The 18,198-nt window shown below is 40.7% G+C and overlaps 2 protein-coding genes across 3 annotated transcripts in view; both read left to right on the top strand.

The window, feature by feature from the left end:
• LOC123502919 (UDP-glucuronosyltransferase 1A9-like) overlaps positions 1–8,811 on the top strand; it is an 11,418-nt gene extending 2,607 nt beyond the window's left edge. The window contains exons 2-8 of the mRNA XM_045252208.1: positions 482–560; positions 1,990–2,190; positions 3,621–3,785; positions 5,222–5,395; positions 7,009–7,219; positions 7,533–7,752; positions 8,350–8,811. Of these exons, the coding sequence (XP_045108143.1) occupies positions 482–560; positions 1,990–2,190; positions 3,621–3,785; positions 5,222–5,395; positions 7,009–7,219; positions 7,533–7,752; positions 8,350–8,638 (1,339 nt within the window). The 3' untranslated portion in view covers positions 8,639–8,811. The remainder of the gene's footprint in view (positions 1–481; positions 561–1,989; positions 2,191–3,620; positions 3,786–5,221; positions 5,396–7,008; positions 7,220–7,532; positions 7,753–8,349) is intronic.
• Positions 8,812–12,374: 3,563 nt separating this feature from the next.
• The window catches only part of LOC123502918 (insulin-degrading enzyme-like), a 33,010-nt gene continuing 27,186 nt past the window's right edge, over positions 12,375–18,198 (top strand). The window contains exons 1-3 of one of the 2 annotated variants that reach the window (XM_045252207.1): positions 12,375–12,652; positions 16,107–16,285; positions 16,720–16,927. In XM_045252207.1, coding sequence (XP_045108142.1) covers positions 12,465–12,652; positions 16,107–16,285; positions 16,720–16,927 — 575 coding nt within the window. In that variant the 5' untranslated portion in view covers positions 12,375–12,464. The remainder of the gene's footprint in view (positions 12,653–16,106; positions 16,286–16,719; positions 16,928–18,198) is intronic. The other variant, XM_045252205.1, reaches the window with a different exon arrangement.

Raw genomic sequence — 18,198 nt, 5'->3', positions numbered from 1 at the left:
CCCCTTTACACTACTACTACTACTACTACTACTACTACTACTACTACTTCTACTAACTACTACTACCACTAAACTTTCTCTCTCCTTTTTCTCTTTCCTCCTTCCCTCCTTTATTCTTTCTTAAATTTCTTTTCTTTCTTCTTTTTCTTCTATATTTCCCCCTTTCACTTTTCTCCTCTCTCTCTCTCTCTCTCTCTCTCTCTCTCTCTCTCTCTCTCTCTCTCTCTCTCTCTCTTCTTTCCTTCTTTCTGTGCTTTTTTATTCCCTTCTCTCCTTGCCTTCTTTATTTCCATCTATGCTTCCTTCTCCCTTATTTCTCTTCCTCCACCTTCCTTCCCTCCATCTCTTCTTCTCTTATGCTTCCATTCCTTACAGTTATTTATCACATATTCTCACCAATTAATCCCATGTTTTCTTCCCTGTGTGTGTGTGTGTGTGTGTGTGTGTGTGTGTGTGTGTGTGTGTGTGTGTGTGTGTGCAGGTACCCGTACATGGAGAGAGATGGTACTTTTCAGCTTCCCGCCTCTTTGCTGTGGGAGAGACCGAGAAGATTGTGGCAGGTGAGAGAGAGAGAGAGAGAGAGAGAGAGAGAGAGAGAGAGAGAGAGAGAGAAGGGGGAGGAGAAACCATCTGGATCTTTCTTTTTCTGTTTTTCTTCACGTTACTCTCTCTCTCTCTCTCTCTCTCTCTCTCTCTCTCTCTCTCTCTCTGTGGTGATGTTACGCTATATTTTAAGCATTTTTTGTCAGTTTTTTTCTTATGTTCTCCCATGTATTCTAATTCCAGTGTTTTAAAGATCAAATATAAAACGCAGACTATATATTTCTTCGTTTTTGAGGCCCAGCTTAAGTTCCAACAGATTTCTCCTCACGCACAGTTATATCTCATAAAGGAACGGTTAAAATGTGAATAAAAACATATTTCCTTCACATTCTTTCGCTTCTAAGTCACTTTTTACTTATTCCTTTCCAGAGTTTGATGGGGAAAGTTTATATTCTCATTCCTTCGTTTCTAAGACTCTAATATACTTTTACATTTATTCCTTTCCAGTGCTTGAGAATAAGAGTTGATCTATTCCTCCCATTCCTTCGTTTCTAAGACTCTAATACACTTTACATTCATTCCTTTCCAGTGTTTGAGAATATTAGTTGATCTATTCCTCTCATTCCTTCGTTTCTAAGACTCTAATACACTTAACACTCATTCCTTTCCAGAGATTGAGAATAAGAGTTGATATTCCTCCCATTCCTTCGTTTCTAAGACTCTTTACTTTCATATTCTCTTCCTATTTCTTACACTAAATGGTAATATATTTCTCATGCCTTCATTTCTAGAACTCTACTTTCATTTCAATCTAGACATTGACACAAAAAATTACGAGTATATTCCTCTCATTCCTTCAGTCCTAAGATCTTTCAGATTTTGACAAAGACTAACATTTTCCTTATTTCTTCATTCCTAAAACTCTATTTCCCACTCCCCGTGCAGATTCTAAAAGTAAAAGCTAATATTCCCCGCACTTCTTCGATCTTATTAACACCCTCTACTTTTTTATTATCTATTTTACTCTCTGTTTTCAATTTTTTATAGATTTTGACACTAAGAGCTAAAAATCCCTCCCATTCCTTCGATCTTATTAACACGCTCCACTTTTTCCCCTTTATTCTTTGTTTTCATTCTTTTTCTAGATTTCGACACTAAGAGCTAAAAACTTCCCCCATTCCTTCCATCATATTGATACTCTCCACCTTTTAATCTCTCCTCTACTCGTATTCTTTTCTAGATCTTGCCTCTAAAAACTAAAAATTCCTATCATTCCTTCGATCTTATTAACACTCATTATTTTTTATCCTTTGCTCTACTCTCTACTCTCATTCCTTTCTAGATTTTGTCACTGAAAGCTAAAATTACACTATTCCTTCCATCGTATTAACATTATCCACACCTTTATTCTTTACCCTTTACTCTCCAACTCTCGCTGCCTTTCAGATCCCGACAGACGTGTTCTCCCTGATAGACGCTCACTGCCTCTCGCTGCTCGGTGATCCTGCCCTCGCCCAGCACCTCGCTAGCCTCAACTTCACCGTGGCGCTGGTGGACCTCATAGCTAACGAGTGTTCTCTGGCCCTGGCTCACCGTCTTGGCCTGCCTGTTGTGGGGTTCTGGGGGTTCTCCTTCCAGGGTGGCGAGGTGTGTGTGTGTGTGTGTGTGTGTGTGTGTGTGTGTGTGTGTGTGTGTGTGTGTGTGTGTGTGTGTGTTTGGGGGTAATGGAGCTATGAGAAGAAAACCATGCAGTCAGGGAAAAAGGAAAGAATAAGTAGAAGATAAAGTATAAACGGAAAGGAGATATATGAAGTTTAGAGAATGATAAAATTACCAGCAAGCACACACACACACACACACACACACACACACACACACACACACAGAGAGAGAGAGAGAGAGAGAGAGAGAGAGAGAGAGAGATAATATATCATCTTCAACTTACTCCTCGCTCCCTCTCTTCCCTTCCCTCCTCTACCTCCTCCTCTCTCCTTCCTACTCTCTCCCCTTCTCTCTTTCCCTATTCTCCGTTCTTCCCCATCTAATCGCTTTCCTCCACTCCATCACCTGTCTATTTCCTCCCCACTCCTTCCCTCCCTCCTCCCTTTCCTTCTACTTCCAATCTTCTTTTCTTCTCCTTCTCTTCTCCTCCTCCCTTTCACATTCTCTATTTAAACCTTCCTTACTTCCTCTCTTCCTCTTCCTTTCCTCTTCTTCACTTCATTTTCCTCCCTCCTCCTCCTCCTCAACACATCCCCAATTTCCTTACACTCTCTTCCTCCTCTTCTCTTCTTCATGCATCCCCAACCTCACTTCTTGTCCCCACTTCCTCTTCTTCCTCTTGCTTTCTTCCTTACTTCTTTACTTTCTCTTCCTCCTCTTCCTACTCCTCCATTCGTAACCTCACTCCCTCTCCTCACTTCCTCTTACTCTTCCTTACTTTCTCTTCCTCCTCTTTCTCTTTCTCTTCCTCACTTTATCTTACTCCCTGCTCTTTCTTAATACATCTCCAACCTCCTTACTCTTTCCTCCTCCTCTTCTCTTCACACATTCTCAATCTCACTTCTCGCCCTCCCTTCCTCTTCGTCTTCCTCACATCCTTTATTACTCTTCTTCCTCTTTCTCCTCTTCCTCGCTTCCTTACGTTCTTACTCCCTCTTCCTCCTCTTTCTTTTATCTTCTTCACGCATTCCCAACCTCACTTCCTCCTCTTCCTCACTTCTTCACGTCCTCTCTTCCTCTTCCTCCTCTTATTCTTTCTTCAAGCATTACCAACCTCACTTCCTCTTCTTCTGAACGTGCTGTAATCCCTCTTCCTCTCTCTCTCTCTCTTCAATTCCTCTTCCTCCCTCCTCCTCCTCCTCAACACATACCCAACCTCCTTACTCTTCCCTCCTTCTCTTCTCCTCTTCTCCACACATTCCCAACCTCACTTTCTGTCCTTACTTCCTCTTCCACTACTGTAATCCTCACATCTTCATATCCTCCCTTCCTCTTCCTCCTCTTATTCTCTTCTTAAATCATTACCAAACTCACTTCCTCTTCTGAACGGTCTCTAATCCCCGTTCCTCCCCCAGGCCCGGGCAATGGGTGTGTTCCAGTCCCCAGCTATAGTGCCCACCTTCCTGAGTGAGGTGGGGGCTGACATGGGCTTCCGTGAGAGGCTTTGGAACTCTCTAGTGGCTCTTGCGGAGTCTGTTATCATTGGCTACCACCTCTCCAGGACTGATTACCATATACAGGTGAGCAGAGGTGTGATAGGTGATAGGACAGGTGACACGTGTATTATTTTTTTTCTTTATGCAAGAGGGGAAGCTGACCAAGGGCAACAAAAAAAATAAAAAAGACCCACTTGATTGCCAGTTCCCGAAAAGTAGTTAGATTTAGCCAAAATTCTGTTATGTTTCTTTTATTATTTATTTATTTTTTTTTTTTATTTCAGGGTTTAATGTGTGTTTATCTTTACATTTGTCTAGTTTTTTTTTATTATTTATTCATTTTTATGTATCTTATTTATTTATATATTTGTTTCTTTTCATTGATTTATTTGCCTATTTTATTTTTGTGTGTGCATTTGGTTGTGTTGGTGTTTTGGTGTGGGATGTTGAAATTATTTGTCATTTTGTTTATCTGTCTGTCTGTCTGTCTGTCTGTCTGTCTGTTTGTGTGTCTTTTAGTGTTTATGTTTATGTCTGTCTGTCTGTTTGTCTATCTGTCTTTCTGTGCTTCTCTTTATGTCTGTATACTTCTGTCTATATGTCTGTCTGTCTGTCTGTCTGTCTTTTGTGTTTTTGTTTATGTTTGTCTGTCTGTCTGTCTGTTAGTCTTTCATGAATGTCTGTCTGTTTACCTGTTTGTCTGTTTATCTGTATTATTTTCTTTGCCTTATTTTTCTTTTGTTCCTTTCTTTTCTTTTGTTTTTTTGTTTTTTTGTTAGTTTTTGTTCGATATTGTTATTACAGTATTTGGTTTTATTTTGCTTTTTTTTTCCTCGTCCTTCTCCTCCTCCTCCTCCTCCTCCTCCTCCTCCTCCTCCTCCTCCTCCTCCTCCTCCTCCTCCTCCTCCTCCTCCTCCTCCTCCTCCTCCTGATTTTTACCTTACAACCGAACTTTAATATTATTTGTAGCCCGTGATCAATACGTGTGTGTGTGTGTGTGTGTGTGTGTGTGTGTGTGCTCGTGCATACGCCTCTGAAAATTCTGAAACGGTTTACTCTCTAACCATGACTATTTTCAAAGACAACAGAGATTATTAGGTGGGTTTTCAAGAATGTTTCTGCTAATTGTAATATAGATATCTAGTTAATCTATCACTAGAACCATAAAACACCTTTAAAAACCTGTCCAACTTCAACCAGAGCCCTTTGATAGTAGCGGAGATAAGGACGAGTGTTTCTGCTGTTGATGAAATAAATGTTTCGTTAATTTGTCATTAGAACCATAAAAGCACCATTAAAAGCCCGTGTAACATCAACTAGAGCTTTAAAATGCAGTAGAGACCCGGTGCAGAAGTGCTTTCATGAGTGTTTTTGTAAATAATAATACAGATATTTCGATAATCTGTCACTAGAATCTTATAAACACCATTAAAAATGTCGTAGAAAATCAACTAGAACCTTTTGAATGTAATGGAGGCGCGGCGCAGTTGTTTCAGAACCCCCTTCCCTCTCTGTCGCAGCGCCTCGCCCCACAAACCCCGAGGAGTCACCAGCTGCTGTCCGAGGTGGAGGCGGTGCTGGTCCACTCCCACTGGCTCCTGGACTACCCCAAGCTGATGCCGCCCCACGTCCACTACATCGGCTGCATCCAGTGTGGCCCTCCTTCCCCCCTACCGCCTGCCCTCAACTCCTGGGTACGCTCATTATAAATTCTTGAACTAATGTCATCTAATTTAAAAGCCCTCAACACCTTAGTTAGTTTATTCTAAATTTTTAAGGTAATAGTATTAAATCTTAAAGCCTTCAACGTCTGGGTAAGTTTATTTTAACTCTTCAGTACTGGGATGCATTTTTACCATGAGTTTTATTGACATTAGGAAGGGTCGGAAGATTAACGGCCTGAGTCTTAACTATTTTTCCCCCACGTAAGTTTCTGAAGCTGTATAAAATCAGCAAATAGTAAGTAGAGTCAATATGAAAAAGTGTCATGGTACTGTAGGGGTGAAATTTCTATGCTAATATAACCTAACTTGAAAGCCCACAACATTTTAGTTAGTTCATTTTAAAGCTAACCTAATCTAATTCAATTTCAAAGCCCTAACCTAACCTAAATTTGTCTAATGTAATGTAATCTAGTTGCTCTTTATACCAGGGTTAGTTAATTTTGCGTTCCTAACCAAACAGAAACGAAACTCATGCAATGTAATTTAACCTGATCACTCTCAATAACAGAGGCTAACCTAACCTAACCTAACCTCTCAATAACAATAAATGGCCAAGTTCTAACCTATTCTACCCTAACCTAAGAGAAACTAACCTGTTCTAATGTAATCTAAACTGACCACTCTCAATAACAAAGAGGCTAAGTTTCCTAACCTAACCTAACCTAAGCTAACATGACCTTACTTTAACCTAACCTAACCTAACATGACCTTACTTTAACCTAACCTAACCTAACTTAACTGCCCTAACACTTGGATCCATTCATCTTAACACTCCTAAACTTAATCTAATGTAACTTATGTCAACTTCCTAATTTTACCTTATTTTATATTGCATCACCTTACTTAACCTCCTCTCACCTCGGCTTACTTGACATCCTAACTTAACCTAACCTGACGTGGCTGATTTCACGTGTTTTTGTTCGTTCGTTTGTTTGTTCACTGTGTATGCTCGTTATATTGTGTGTTCGTTAAGTTCTGGATTATTCTCTCTCTCTCTCTCTCTCTCTCTCTCTCTCTCTCTCTCTCTCTCTCTCTCTCTCTCTCTCTCTCTCTTGGTCAGTGTCACCTGCTGGAAACAAAATCACCTGACTCATGAAAACAGCTGGTTGATTAACTACCTGATGTGAAGAGTGCAAGTCACACACACTCTCTCTCTCTCTCTCTCTCTCTCTCTCTCTCTCGGAAAAGCGACCATTTTCACACACAACCTTTTCCTCTTTCATATTTTTTTTGTATTTAGTTATTTGTAAATAGTAGTAGTAGTAGTAGTAGTAGTAGTAGTAGTAGTACTGATGGTGGTAGATGTAGCAGTAGTAGTAGTAGTGATGGTGGTAGATGTAGCAGTAGTAGTAGTAGTGATGGTGGTAGATGTAGCAGTGGTAGTAGTAGTTGTTGTTTTTCGTTATTGTCTCTACACCCTTACAAAACCTCAGTAACTTGGCTTGGATTTCATCTTCTAAGGTTTCTGGAACGTTACATCTCAAATATCGCAATACGCTATAAACAAGTAACAAATGTCATCTTTCTCTCTGCTCTCCAAGCATCTATAATTATCCACACATATTTTTTATCCCATTCTTTAGGTGGGAAGCGCTGCAGCAGGCGTGGTCCTCTTCTCCCTGGGTTACACGGGATACGAGGCGTCAGCAGTGCCCGTGGAGGTCATGCGTGCCTTCCTCGCGGCCTTCTCTCGCCTCCCACAGCGGGTACTCCTTCGCTTCAACCCTGCCCTACTGCCTCGCCTCCCAGAGAACGTGATGGTCATGGACTGGCTGCCACAACACGATCTGCTGGGTGTGTAGTAGAAGTAATAACAGCAGCAGGTAGTAGTAGTAGTAGTAGTAGTAGTAGTAGAAGTCTATAGAACCATGGAAACGCCTTGCTCTTGACACGACTATTTTCCAAACGCCAGAGATGATTAACCGGATTCTCAAGACTTTTTTCTCTTGATAATGTAAAAACCACGTTAACCTCTCCTTAAGAACACCTTCAAAAATACCCGTAACACTTCAGTCAAGCCCTATACACTGCGGAGGTGCGGCGGAGAATGTATATCCGAACCAATGAACTCGCGAAAACCAACACCTTACCTTATATTTTCCTCCAGGCCATCCCAACACGGTGCTCTTCGTCTCTCACTGCGGCCAGAACAGCATTAACGAAGCAGTGTACCATGGCGTCCCTCTGGTGGCTGTCCCGGTGTTCGCTGACCAGGGGGACAACGCCAGGCGGGTGGTGGACAGGGGTCTTGGTGTGCTGGTGGACAAGACGGAGATATCTGAAGAAGGGATCCACGCTGCTATTACGTCTGTTCTCCGTAATCCTAAGTTAGTGTGGAGTGTTTGTTGATGTAGATGTGTTGGTACTTTTTTGTTTATTTATTTATCTATTTTATTTTATATTTATTATTATTATTTTTTTTTTTTTTTGTACATACGATTACTTGTTTTTTTTTTTTTTTTTTCTTTCATGCTTTGTATTGTTTGTTTTCTTTTGTGTTTCCTTCTCGTCCACGAAACTGATGCTGTTCTTTCGTTTTCTTTGAGTTTTTTAATGGTAGACTATTTTGTTTTAATCCTCATCGTGTTTTTTTTTTTTTTTTTTGTGTGTGTGTGTGTGTGTTTCTTAATTTTGTAATACTTCTTTGTCTATTTTCATCTCCTTTGCTTTATAAATTAGTATTGACCATTTTGATAAAGAAAATGCTTACTTACGTTCCTAATTTCCATACTAACTCGTTTTTTCTTTTGTCCCTCTTTCATTCTTTATCTTTCTCTTTCACACACACACACACACACACACACACACACACACACACACACACACACACATTCTATTTACACACCCTTAATCTCTCTCTCTCTCTCTCTCTCTCTCTCTCTCTCTCTCTCTCTCTCTCTCTCATACACTCCTCTTCCCCTCAGGTACCGCCACACAGCCAGGAGGTTCTCAAGACTCTGGCAGGAGGACGTGAAGGCGAGGGAGTCAGGGCTGGAGGTCGCTGTTGGATGGATCAGAAAGGTTCATCTATTCGGCAGCCTCCCTCACCTTCGTATGCCAGGCGCTCAGTACTCGCTCCTTCAGTACTTCGCCTTGGATGTCATGTTCTTCCTCCTGCTGGTTCTCCTGGTTCCTCTCTGCCTCCTCTTCTGTTTCTGCCGCAGGAGTTCTTCGCCGTCTAACCCCACTGGTGGTAAACTTAAAGTGAATTAGTGTGTGTGTGTGTGTGTGTGTGTGTGTGTGTGTGTGTGTGTGTGTGTGTGTGTGTGTGTGTTTTGTGGTGGTGCTCGTGGTTTACTTGAGTTTAGGTTAAAATTTGTTACGTTTTGTGTGTGTGTGTGTGTGTATGGTTTAGTTAGTCTCTCTCTCTCTCTCTCTCTCTCTCTCTCTCTCTCTCTCTCTCTCTAACTAACTAAAAAATAAGATAAAAAAAACAGTCGTCACTCGTACAAGATTGAGTAAATTATCGTACATTGACCATCAACACTCATACAAAAAGATTAAATTATCGAATGCACTACTAAACCAATATTTCGGTTCAGATCTCAGGGAATCCTCGGACGATAAAGAGACGGAAAAAATAAGTGATAAAATGAAATAAAAAAAGTAACGTTAATATTTTTGGTTTTCATTAGTACATTTATTTCTATGATCTTTTCAGAGAGAGAGAGAGAGAGAGAGAGGTTATAATTGTGTTGATATTTCCATTGTCTTGTAAATTTTCCACTGTGTGTGTGTGTGTGTGTGTGTGTGTGTGTGTGTGTGTGTGTGTGTGTGTTGACCCTATTTATAAGTAGTAGTAATAGTAGTGGTAGTAGTAGAAGTAGTGGCGGTTGTGGTGGTAGTAAGTTGTTGTAATAGTGCCATCACAACTAACAACAGAAAAGATCATAATAGTAGTAGTAGTAGTAGTAGTAGTAGTAGCAGTAGCAGTAGTAACACCAGCAATAGAAGCAGTAGGAGCATCAAAACTGGCAGCAGCAGCAGCAGCAGCAGTAGCCACCCTGACACAGCTTCTCTATCTCTGTGTTTGCTGACTTTGCCCGCCTCACTGCATCCCTCCCGCCCTTGCCCTCCCTCCCTCGCGTCCTCGGCCTCATTCTCCCAACAGTCAACAGCAGTAAGGTTACGGCGAGTCATCATTATTGAAAGTCCCCTCTGTGTTATATTGTGCCCTGTTGTCGTGCATATATTAACGTTTCCCCCTCGATTACTATGCTCTCGTGTGTGTGTGTGTGTGTGTGACTTAATTTGCAGCTTTTGTTAAGTATAGTTTGCTTCTTTTTTTTTTTTGTCTTGTGTTGATATTGTTACTTTCTGTTCGTTTTCTCTTTTTCTCGAGGGTTATTTCCTTGTGTCATGGTGTTGTTGCTCTCTCTCTCTCTCTCTCTCTCTCTCTCTCTCTCTCTCTCTCTCTCTCTCTCTCTCTCTCTCTGTGTGCTTCATCAGCATGAATGGGTTAAAATTGTCAACGTACAAATTGACTTACTAAGCTTGTAAGTTACTGATCAGTCAGTCAGTTTACATGCTTTCTTGTTCTTTATCATTCTCGTGAATATTTTTTTTTTAATAGTTTTCAATTTCAATCTCACTTTTTAATATTTGCTAGATTTTTTTTACCCTTTGAATTAATTATTTATTCCAACGTTACCACTTTTTTTTCTTTCTCATTATTTATACCACAAGAAAAAAAACATTATTTTCCATTGTAATCTCTTATACTTATGCTTTAACGTATGTGTATATATATATATATATATATATATATATATATATATATATATATATATATATATATATTTATTTATTTATTTATTTATTTATTTATTTATTTATTTATTTATCCGGTTATTATTCTTGTATATACTTGTTTGTCACCTCATATCGGTCACACTTCTCTGTAATGTAACCATAAGTGTGTGTATTTGATTACGTTACCTGCCCACGTGTGTTGTGTTTACCTAAGCTGACTAACTAGTACAAACTTCTGAGTAATAGCATTGGTCTTATTTGTGTCAGCCCAGTGTTGAATGATGTGGTACTTGTGTTTATTTGGTTTATATCTTTGTTTGGGTTAGTTCCCTTTATTCTACTACGACTACTTACCCCTGCTACTACTGTTCTTGCTACTGCTACTACTACTACTACTACTACTACTTTGCATCTTCGCTTTCATCAGCTTCCTCAACCTCCTCCTCATCATCTTTTCTTGCAGCAGCAGCATCAGCAGCAGCATCAACAATAGTAGTAGTAGTAGTAGTAGTAGTAGTTATAACTTGTTTACGTACATGACGCAAGTTTGAATAGGAAGAATTTATGAGAGAGAGAGAGAGAGAGAGAGAGAGAGAGAGAGACCACGTGCCCCAATGTTGCCAAGTCAATGACAGGTTTAGAAGTATTAAAACGATAGACTAATATTAAACTCAGCCTTAAGGCCGTACACTTGAGATCACGCTGTATACAGTTATGAGAGTCTCTAGATCTTAGTCAGGAGAGAAATAGAACTCGTGGGAATGTTAATGAGTTACAGAGGTTAGATTAGAAAATAGGAAAGAATTGGTATGAAAAGTAAATCATGAACCTTCGTAAAAAAAAAAAAAAAAAAAAAACCAAGCCAGACAGATGATATTACAATAAAGTAAGAAAAAAATTGTATGAGAGTAGATTGTTGGAATGTTTGACGTAGGAAAAGATTGTAAACTATAGAGTAGTGTAGGTTATACGAAGTAGTTTAAGGAAATAAGGAAGAATTGGTTTGGAAGTAAGTTGCAAGGAAGTTAGTTTCAATGTAATAGAAAAAGATTATTAGCCAGAAATATCTGATAAGAAATAATAAAATTATATATATTTGAAAGAGATCAATATGCAAGTAGGTTCTGAATCCTTTTCGCCTAATTTTAGTGAACTCTGGAGTTGAAAGTGAATTTTCCTCGATCCCTTTTCATTTTAGCTTTGACTTTTCTGTATATGTGGAAAAAGATAACTCGTTTCAAATCATGAATAGTTCTCCGGTAACTAATGCAGTTTTGTGCTGGCTACCGTAGGACCGAAGACAACAAGGTGAGATAGGCGCGAGTGTCAGTTTTACTTAATGTGCCTGTTGAGCTTCATGTATATATAGAAAACGCAAAATATATATATCGTATATTGTTTTAAAACTTCACAGATATTAACAGTAATAAAAAGTAACGTCTGAAAGGGGGCCGAAGAAGGCAAGATTGAACTGCACCACCTGTCACGGAAGTGGACCATACTAACTTATAAAATGAAACATCACTATTAATTCCCCAATTGGGTTAAAAAAAAAACATTACTTTTGCCTGTATAAATTCATATATTATAACAGCAATAGAGAATATGGACTAATTCATGGGCAGATTGGGTTAAACATTGGTATGGGAGACAAAAACTAGGAAATGGGTAAACGAGGGCCAAGAGATGTGGCAGGCGGGCAATAAGATCCATTTCCTCTTGATAACTTCATATACGGTAATAGGGATCAAACAATGGAATAATTCAGGAGCAGATTGTTAAACTTTAGGGTAGAAGTGAGACAAGACAGGAGCCACGGGGAGGATGGGAGACGAGAGAGATGGGGGCCGAGAAGGGGCAGTCAGATAAGATCCAAATATTTCCTCTTAATTATATATTTAGTCATATAAATAAAATAACAAAGGGTAATTCAGGGGTAGATTTGGTTGAGGTAGGAGTGAGGTAAAACATAAGGGTTAGGAATTTAGTGCGGGGCATGGGGAAGTAGGAAAGAATGTCGAGAAAGGAGGCAGGCAGACAATAAAATCTAATTATTTCCTCTTAATTTCATATATGGCAATAGAAATAATGCAATATGAGGTAATCTATGAGCAGATTGGATAAAACTGTAGGATTGAGACAAAATATAAAGGTTAGGGGGAGGGAGGAGAGTGGGCCGAGAGATGGGGGACCGAGAGGGGGCAGGCAGCCAGTACGGCCGAGTCATTCCTCAGAGAGATTCCTCCTCCTTGTCGTAACCTGCCTTCGTTTCTCCCTCTCCCCGTCAATGCTCCTCAGAGTGGTGGTGACGGGCACACGTAATGGCAGACTGTTGCAGACTAGACTGAGTGCACTAGTGGAAGGAGGAGGAGGGTTAAGAGGGATAAATACGGGAATAAGACGAACGGGAAAAAAAATTGGCTCACGGGCGAGTTTTTTAGCCTCAACTACCCTCGGCTTCTTCTCCACTCTCAGGTAATATTTCCAGCCCCTACAGGTGTGCATGGGTGTTTTTGAGTGTATGTAGAGTGACAGAAAGGTGCTGCGTAGTTGTGTTAAGTAATTTGTAATGCAGCCATGCCGCTGCACATATTGGGGTTCTCAAGGTTCTATTTGTCCACTCTTGGCTCTACATTTAGCCCATATATATGTGCACAGGTGTGTTTCAGTGTAAATAGAATGAAAAGAAGATGTTACATATGTGTCTTAATTAATTAGTAATGCAACCGTGCCGCTACACATATTTGGGTTCTCACGGTTCTCTTGGCTTATTTCATGCAATGTTTCCACTTCCTGCAGGTTTGTTAATGTGTAATTCAGCTGATGGGAAAGTTTTATGCATTTGTGTTAAATAATTAGTGATGTAACTACAACACTACACTTATTGGGTTTCTCCTACAATTCTTTCCACTTACAGGTAATATTTCCACATCGGATGGCACATGCAGTGTCATTAATCTTTTCAGTACTAGGATTCGTTTTAATATTCATTCTGGTTGATATTTAGCAATTGTACAGCTTCAGAAACATATGTTGGTATGAGAATAGTAAAGACTGGCCATTTATCTTTTGACCACCTTAGATCCTTCCCAATGCAAATAGAATTGTCTAATCATACCCAAAAATTACAGTAAAGATGCATCTCATTATTGAAGAGGTTAGGGTGACAGGGAGGTTGTAGGTTGATATGTAAGGCTGTTCGTGATGTAACCAACCCACTGTGCATGCTAACCAAGAATAATTTTCTGAACAAGAACTAATATTTGTAGTCTTTTATGGTTATGTAAGCATGGTGGTGTGCAGTTAGATCAGATTAACACATTGTGAAAGCTAGAAATGTGTGCTGATGGTTATTAGTTAAGTAATCTTCAAATTTTATTTCTAGTTATAATACCCCAACTTTTCATATTTATTCAGGTATTCTAGAATGAAAAAGCTTTTAGGATATTTTTAAAGACTAAGAATATGTACAGCTGGATTAGTTCAGTGTCCTTCATATTCTTTCAGAATTCTTCCTCTCTATTGTAAAACTTTTGCAACCTCAATTTTTTCATGTTTATTCAGGTATTCTAGAGTTACTAAGATGTTTATTAGCATATTTTGAAGGCTGGCCATGGCACTGGTGAAAGTCGTGACAGCTAGCCTTAAAATTTACCTGTTGTTCTTTTCTAGTGTTTCTTCTTTGACTTCTCTACGAGGTTAAGGTCATCATACTTAGAGTTTTAGAAGTTGTTCCTGTCTCAACATTTACCTATTATTCTTTCTTAGTATGTATTTCTTAATTCACTTCCTTGTAGCGCTGTCTGCCGTTTCAGTCAGTGTGACTATTGTTGTGTCCATGAGTTTCTAAATATCTGTCGCTCATGATAAGGTTGCTGAAATGGTACAAGTTTGTTATCTTATCTTTTATCTTTTTTTTTTTTTTCTGTTGGTGTTGGCAAGGGCAGTGCACCTAGAGGCATCCTTTGACCACAGTGCTAGGTGATATATAAGGATAAGTGTTTGATAATGGTCTCACGGAGTGAACAGGAATATAAGTGATTGATAATGTGTTTTGTAAATTAATATAATTAAAGCTAAATGGGATTGCCATCCTTTTATGTATGTAGATAGATAGATTGATACATGGATTGATTTTGTACTTTCTAATCATATATAAGTGATTAATGTAGAATTGCTAAAAGTTTCTAGTGGTATTAAAGTTAAAGATAAAAAATAAATTAAATAAGCTGTACTTAGAAAAAAAATTAAACGGGAAAACTAAAAGATATACAGTCGGCGCCACAGGTATTGGCGCGAAAAATGTGCGCCAATACCCGTGACGAATTATTAAGGACCCCCATTTTATACCTAAGAAAACCGACACTGGTATTGGCGCGAAAGCACATGGTAGAGTAGGCTAAGCTTAAGATCCACGTACAGACAATAAAGATCTCAATTACCTATAGAATAACTCAGTTGCTTTTTGTGATTAGTCGTGACCGCATCAATTGTTTTTTTTTTCCGCTCTGACGTGCTGTGTTTTTTGTGGGATTTTTTTAATAATGCCACGAGGCCCAGAGCTCACAAGGGAGAAAATTGCAGCAATAAGCTCACTTTATAAGGCAGGAAAGTCTAACAAGGATATATCAATCCAGACCAGAGTATCGTTGTGCAGTGTCCAGAGATGGACAAAGAAATGCAAGACAGCGGAGGTGATTATCCCCCACTCCAAGTCAAGAGGACTGGACCAGCTAAAAAGACATCAAAAAGGACTCTGAAGGTTATCCAAAGACAGGTGGAAGCTGAACCAAGGATAACAGCTAAAGAATTGAAAGAAAAAAAATCCAAAACTCCTGCAAGATATGTCTGTTAGGACAATACAACGCCGCCTCAAGGACGATTTGTCTTATGAGCATCGGGCACCACGACGCAAACTTCTTCTGATGGAGAAACAGAAACACAATCGTGTGAAATTTTGTAAGAAATATCTAAATTGGGACAATGAAAAGTGGAAGAAGGTTTTGTGGACCGATGAGGCTACATTTAATGTTACTGGGAACCGAGGAGGTAAGGTTAGGCTCCGTCTGGGTGCGGACCCGTACCATCCCAAGTACACACAGGGGACAGTCAAGCACCCTGATAGTGTCATGGTATGGGGTGCATTTGGGTACTATGGTGTGGGCAAGCTGGTTATATTACCTAAAAACACAACAGTGAACAAGGAATCATATTTGGAACTGTTGTGTGACCATCTTGAGGACTGCTTTGATGCCTGTAAGAGTGAGGTGTTCATGCAGGATGGTGCCCCTGCACACACAGCAAAACTAATCAAAGAATGGCTTGAATTTGTAGGAGTGGATTACATAAACGATTGGCCTGGTAATAGTCCAGATTTCAATCCAATTGAAAATGTGTGGGGACTAATAAAACGAAGACTACGAGGACGTAACACAGCAACTGTGGAAAAGCTTGTGAAGGAGATTAAGGACATTTGGGACAACTTAGAACCCTCAATGCTCCAAAGACTGGCTGAATCTGTTCCTCGATGCCTTGAGAGCTGTCTGAAAAGGAAAGGACTCCCCAAAAAATATTAGAGGCTGGTAGGTTCTACATACATGTTAGTATTGCACTTGTTTTAGTGCTACAGATGAAAAAAAAACATCGCGCCAATACCCGTGGCGCCGACTGTATACAAATTTTCTCATCAGATACAAATGATTAATGTAGAATTGCTCAAAGGTTCTAGTAATGGTAAAATTATGTACAGGTAAAAGTTTCAAAACATTTATTTATCCCATTCTTTTGGCTAACTCTTGGATCTGCTCAGGAACTGGCATCCAAGTCGGCATTTTTGTTTAGGCATTTTTTGAAGAAAAAGATAAAATCTTGAAAAAAATACTTACGAATCAAGCACACTGGGATTTGAATAGCTTTTTCATCCCGTCAGGTTACACCAAGCAGCATATTCAGCAACTATGGGAGTCAAGGTGCAGATGGACACGATCGTCAAGTCAGAGGAGGACCAGAGGCAGTACCGGGCGCTCGTCCTCGACAATGACCTCAAGGTTCTCCTCATCTCAGACCCGGCCACGGACAAGTCTGCTGCTGCTCTCGATGTCCATGTGGGTGAGTGGTGGCTGTTAGTGGGGGTGGTGGTGGGTTAGGGTGATGGTGAATCCTCCTCCTCCTCCTCCTCCTCCTCCTCCTCCTCCTCCTCCTCCTCCTCCTCCTCCTCCTCCTCCTCCTCTCCCAGAACTGTTTCTTGAATGATTTACTGTTTGTCACTTACTGATGTTTCCTCTTCCTCCTCCTCCTCTTCCTTCTTTTTCTCCTCCTCTCCTCTCCTCCTCTCTCCTTTCCTCCCTTCCCCTCCCTTCCCCTCCCTCCTCTCCTGTCCTCTCCTCTCCTCTCCTCTCCTCCTCCCCCCTCCACAAAGCTGTCACTAGAATGAGATCTGCCACACACTTTATCATCCTCCTCCTCTTCCAATCCTAAAATCTATCACTTGAATCACCTACCATCTTCCACAAACTGATACCTCTTCTCCCCCCCACAACCAGGCAGTATGTCAGACCCAACAGAGCTGCCTGGCCTGGCCCACTTCTGCGAGCATATGCTGTTTATGGGCACCAAGAAATATCCGTGTGAGAATGAATACAACAAGTACCTCTCAGAGCATGGCGGGTCCAGCAATGCCTACACTGCAGCAGACCACACCAACTACTACTTTGACGTGGCTCCTGATGCCTTCTCTGGGGCGCTGGACAGGTGGGGGGCCAGGGTTTGGTGATGGTAGTAGCTAGGGGTGCTCAGTGATGTAGTTTGTGTTGGAATATGTTTTCTTCGGTGTGTATTTCTTATTCCCTAATATTGTTCTCTCCAGTAATTATTATAACAAGGATTATAGTGTTGTAACTCTTTCATGGTTTGTAGTTTGCCACCTCATTGATATTTGTTGTCACAGACACTTGAAGGAGTCAAGTTCTTTGCAATTCCCTTATAATTTTGGCACATATTAAAAAACACTGCTCTCATACCACCATTATTTTCAAAGGTCACAGTAATGATTAGTCAAATTCTCAAGGGTGTTTCTTATGTTGCTAAGGTAAAAATTTTGTTGATCTCTTTCTACAACCATAATAACAACCTTGAAGGTTGATTAGAATCTCGTCATTGTCATGGAGGTGCAGTACAGAGGAGTTTCAGAAAGCCGTTTCCCACATATTTACAGTATTGCATTTGTGGCTTCACATGTTCAGATTTTCTCTCTTAATCTAACCTAACTGATTGGGAATTTCAGTGTAATTATAAGTCATTTGTGCAAGATGTGCAGTGCAGCACACCATGCAAATGTCCAGCTTTGTCATGGGAAGCAGCTGCATTATTTGTAGTAGCTCACAGAGCACAGTAAGGTAGCAAAGAAGCAGTGTGCTCTGCCCTGCGGTCACACTGCGTGCACGTCCTCAATATAACGACGTGCATAAGGTGTGCCCACAAGGCCGTCACACACCACCAGGCATATGTCCAGTTGTCATGAGAAGCAGCTATGCTGTGTGCAGCGCCTCACAGAGCACAGTGACTGCACAGCAAGTCAGCAGTGTGCTCTGCCCTGCGGTCACACTGAGTGCACGTCCTCAATATAACGACGTGCATAAGGTGTGACCACAAGGCCGTCACACACCACAGTGTCTGCACAGCAAGGCAGCAGTGTGCTCTGCCCTGCGGTCACACTGCGTGCACGTCCTCAATGTAACGACGTGCAAAGTGTGTGTCCACAAGGCAGTCACACACTACCAGACACACGTCCAGCTGTGTCATGGGGAAGAAGCATCATTGTGTGCAGTGCCTCACACACCACAGTGTCTGCACAGCAAGGCAGCAGTGTGCTCTGCCCTGCGGTCACACTGCGTGCACGTCCTCAATGTAACGACGAGCAAATTGTGTGGCCACAAGGCCGTCACACACTACCAGACACACGTCCAGCTGTGTCATGGGGAAAAAGCATCATTGTGTGCAGTGCCTCACACACCACAGTGTCT

Source organism: Portunus trituberculatus, chromosome 12 (genome assembly GCF_017591435.1).
Source record: "Portunus trituberculatus isolate SZX2019 chromosome 12, ASM1759143v1, whole genome shotgun sequence".
NCBI classification, from domain to species: Eukaryota; Metazoa; Arthropoda; class Malacostraca; order Decapoda; family Portunidae; genus Portunus; species Portunus trituberculatus.
The sequence above is the reverse complement of the archived record's forward strand: the minus strand, read 5'-3'. Positions and strand labels throughout refer to the sequence as shown.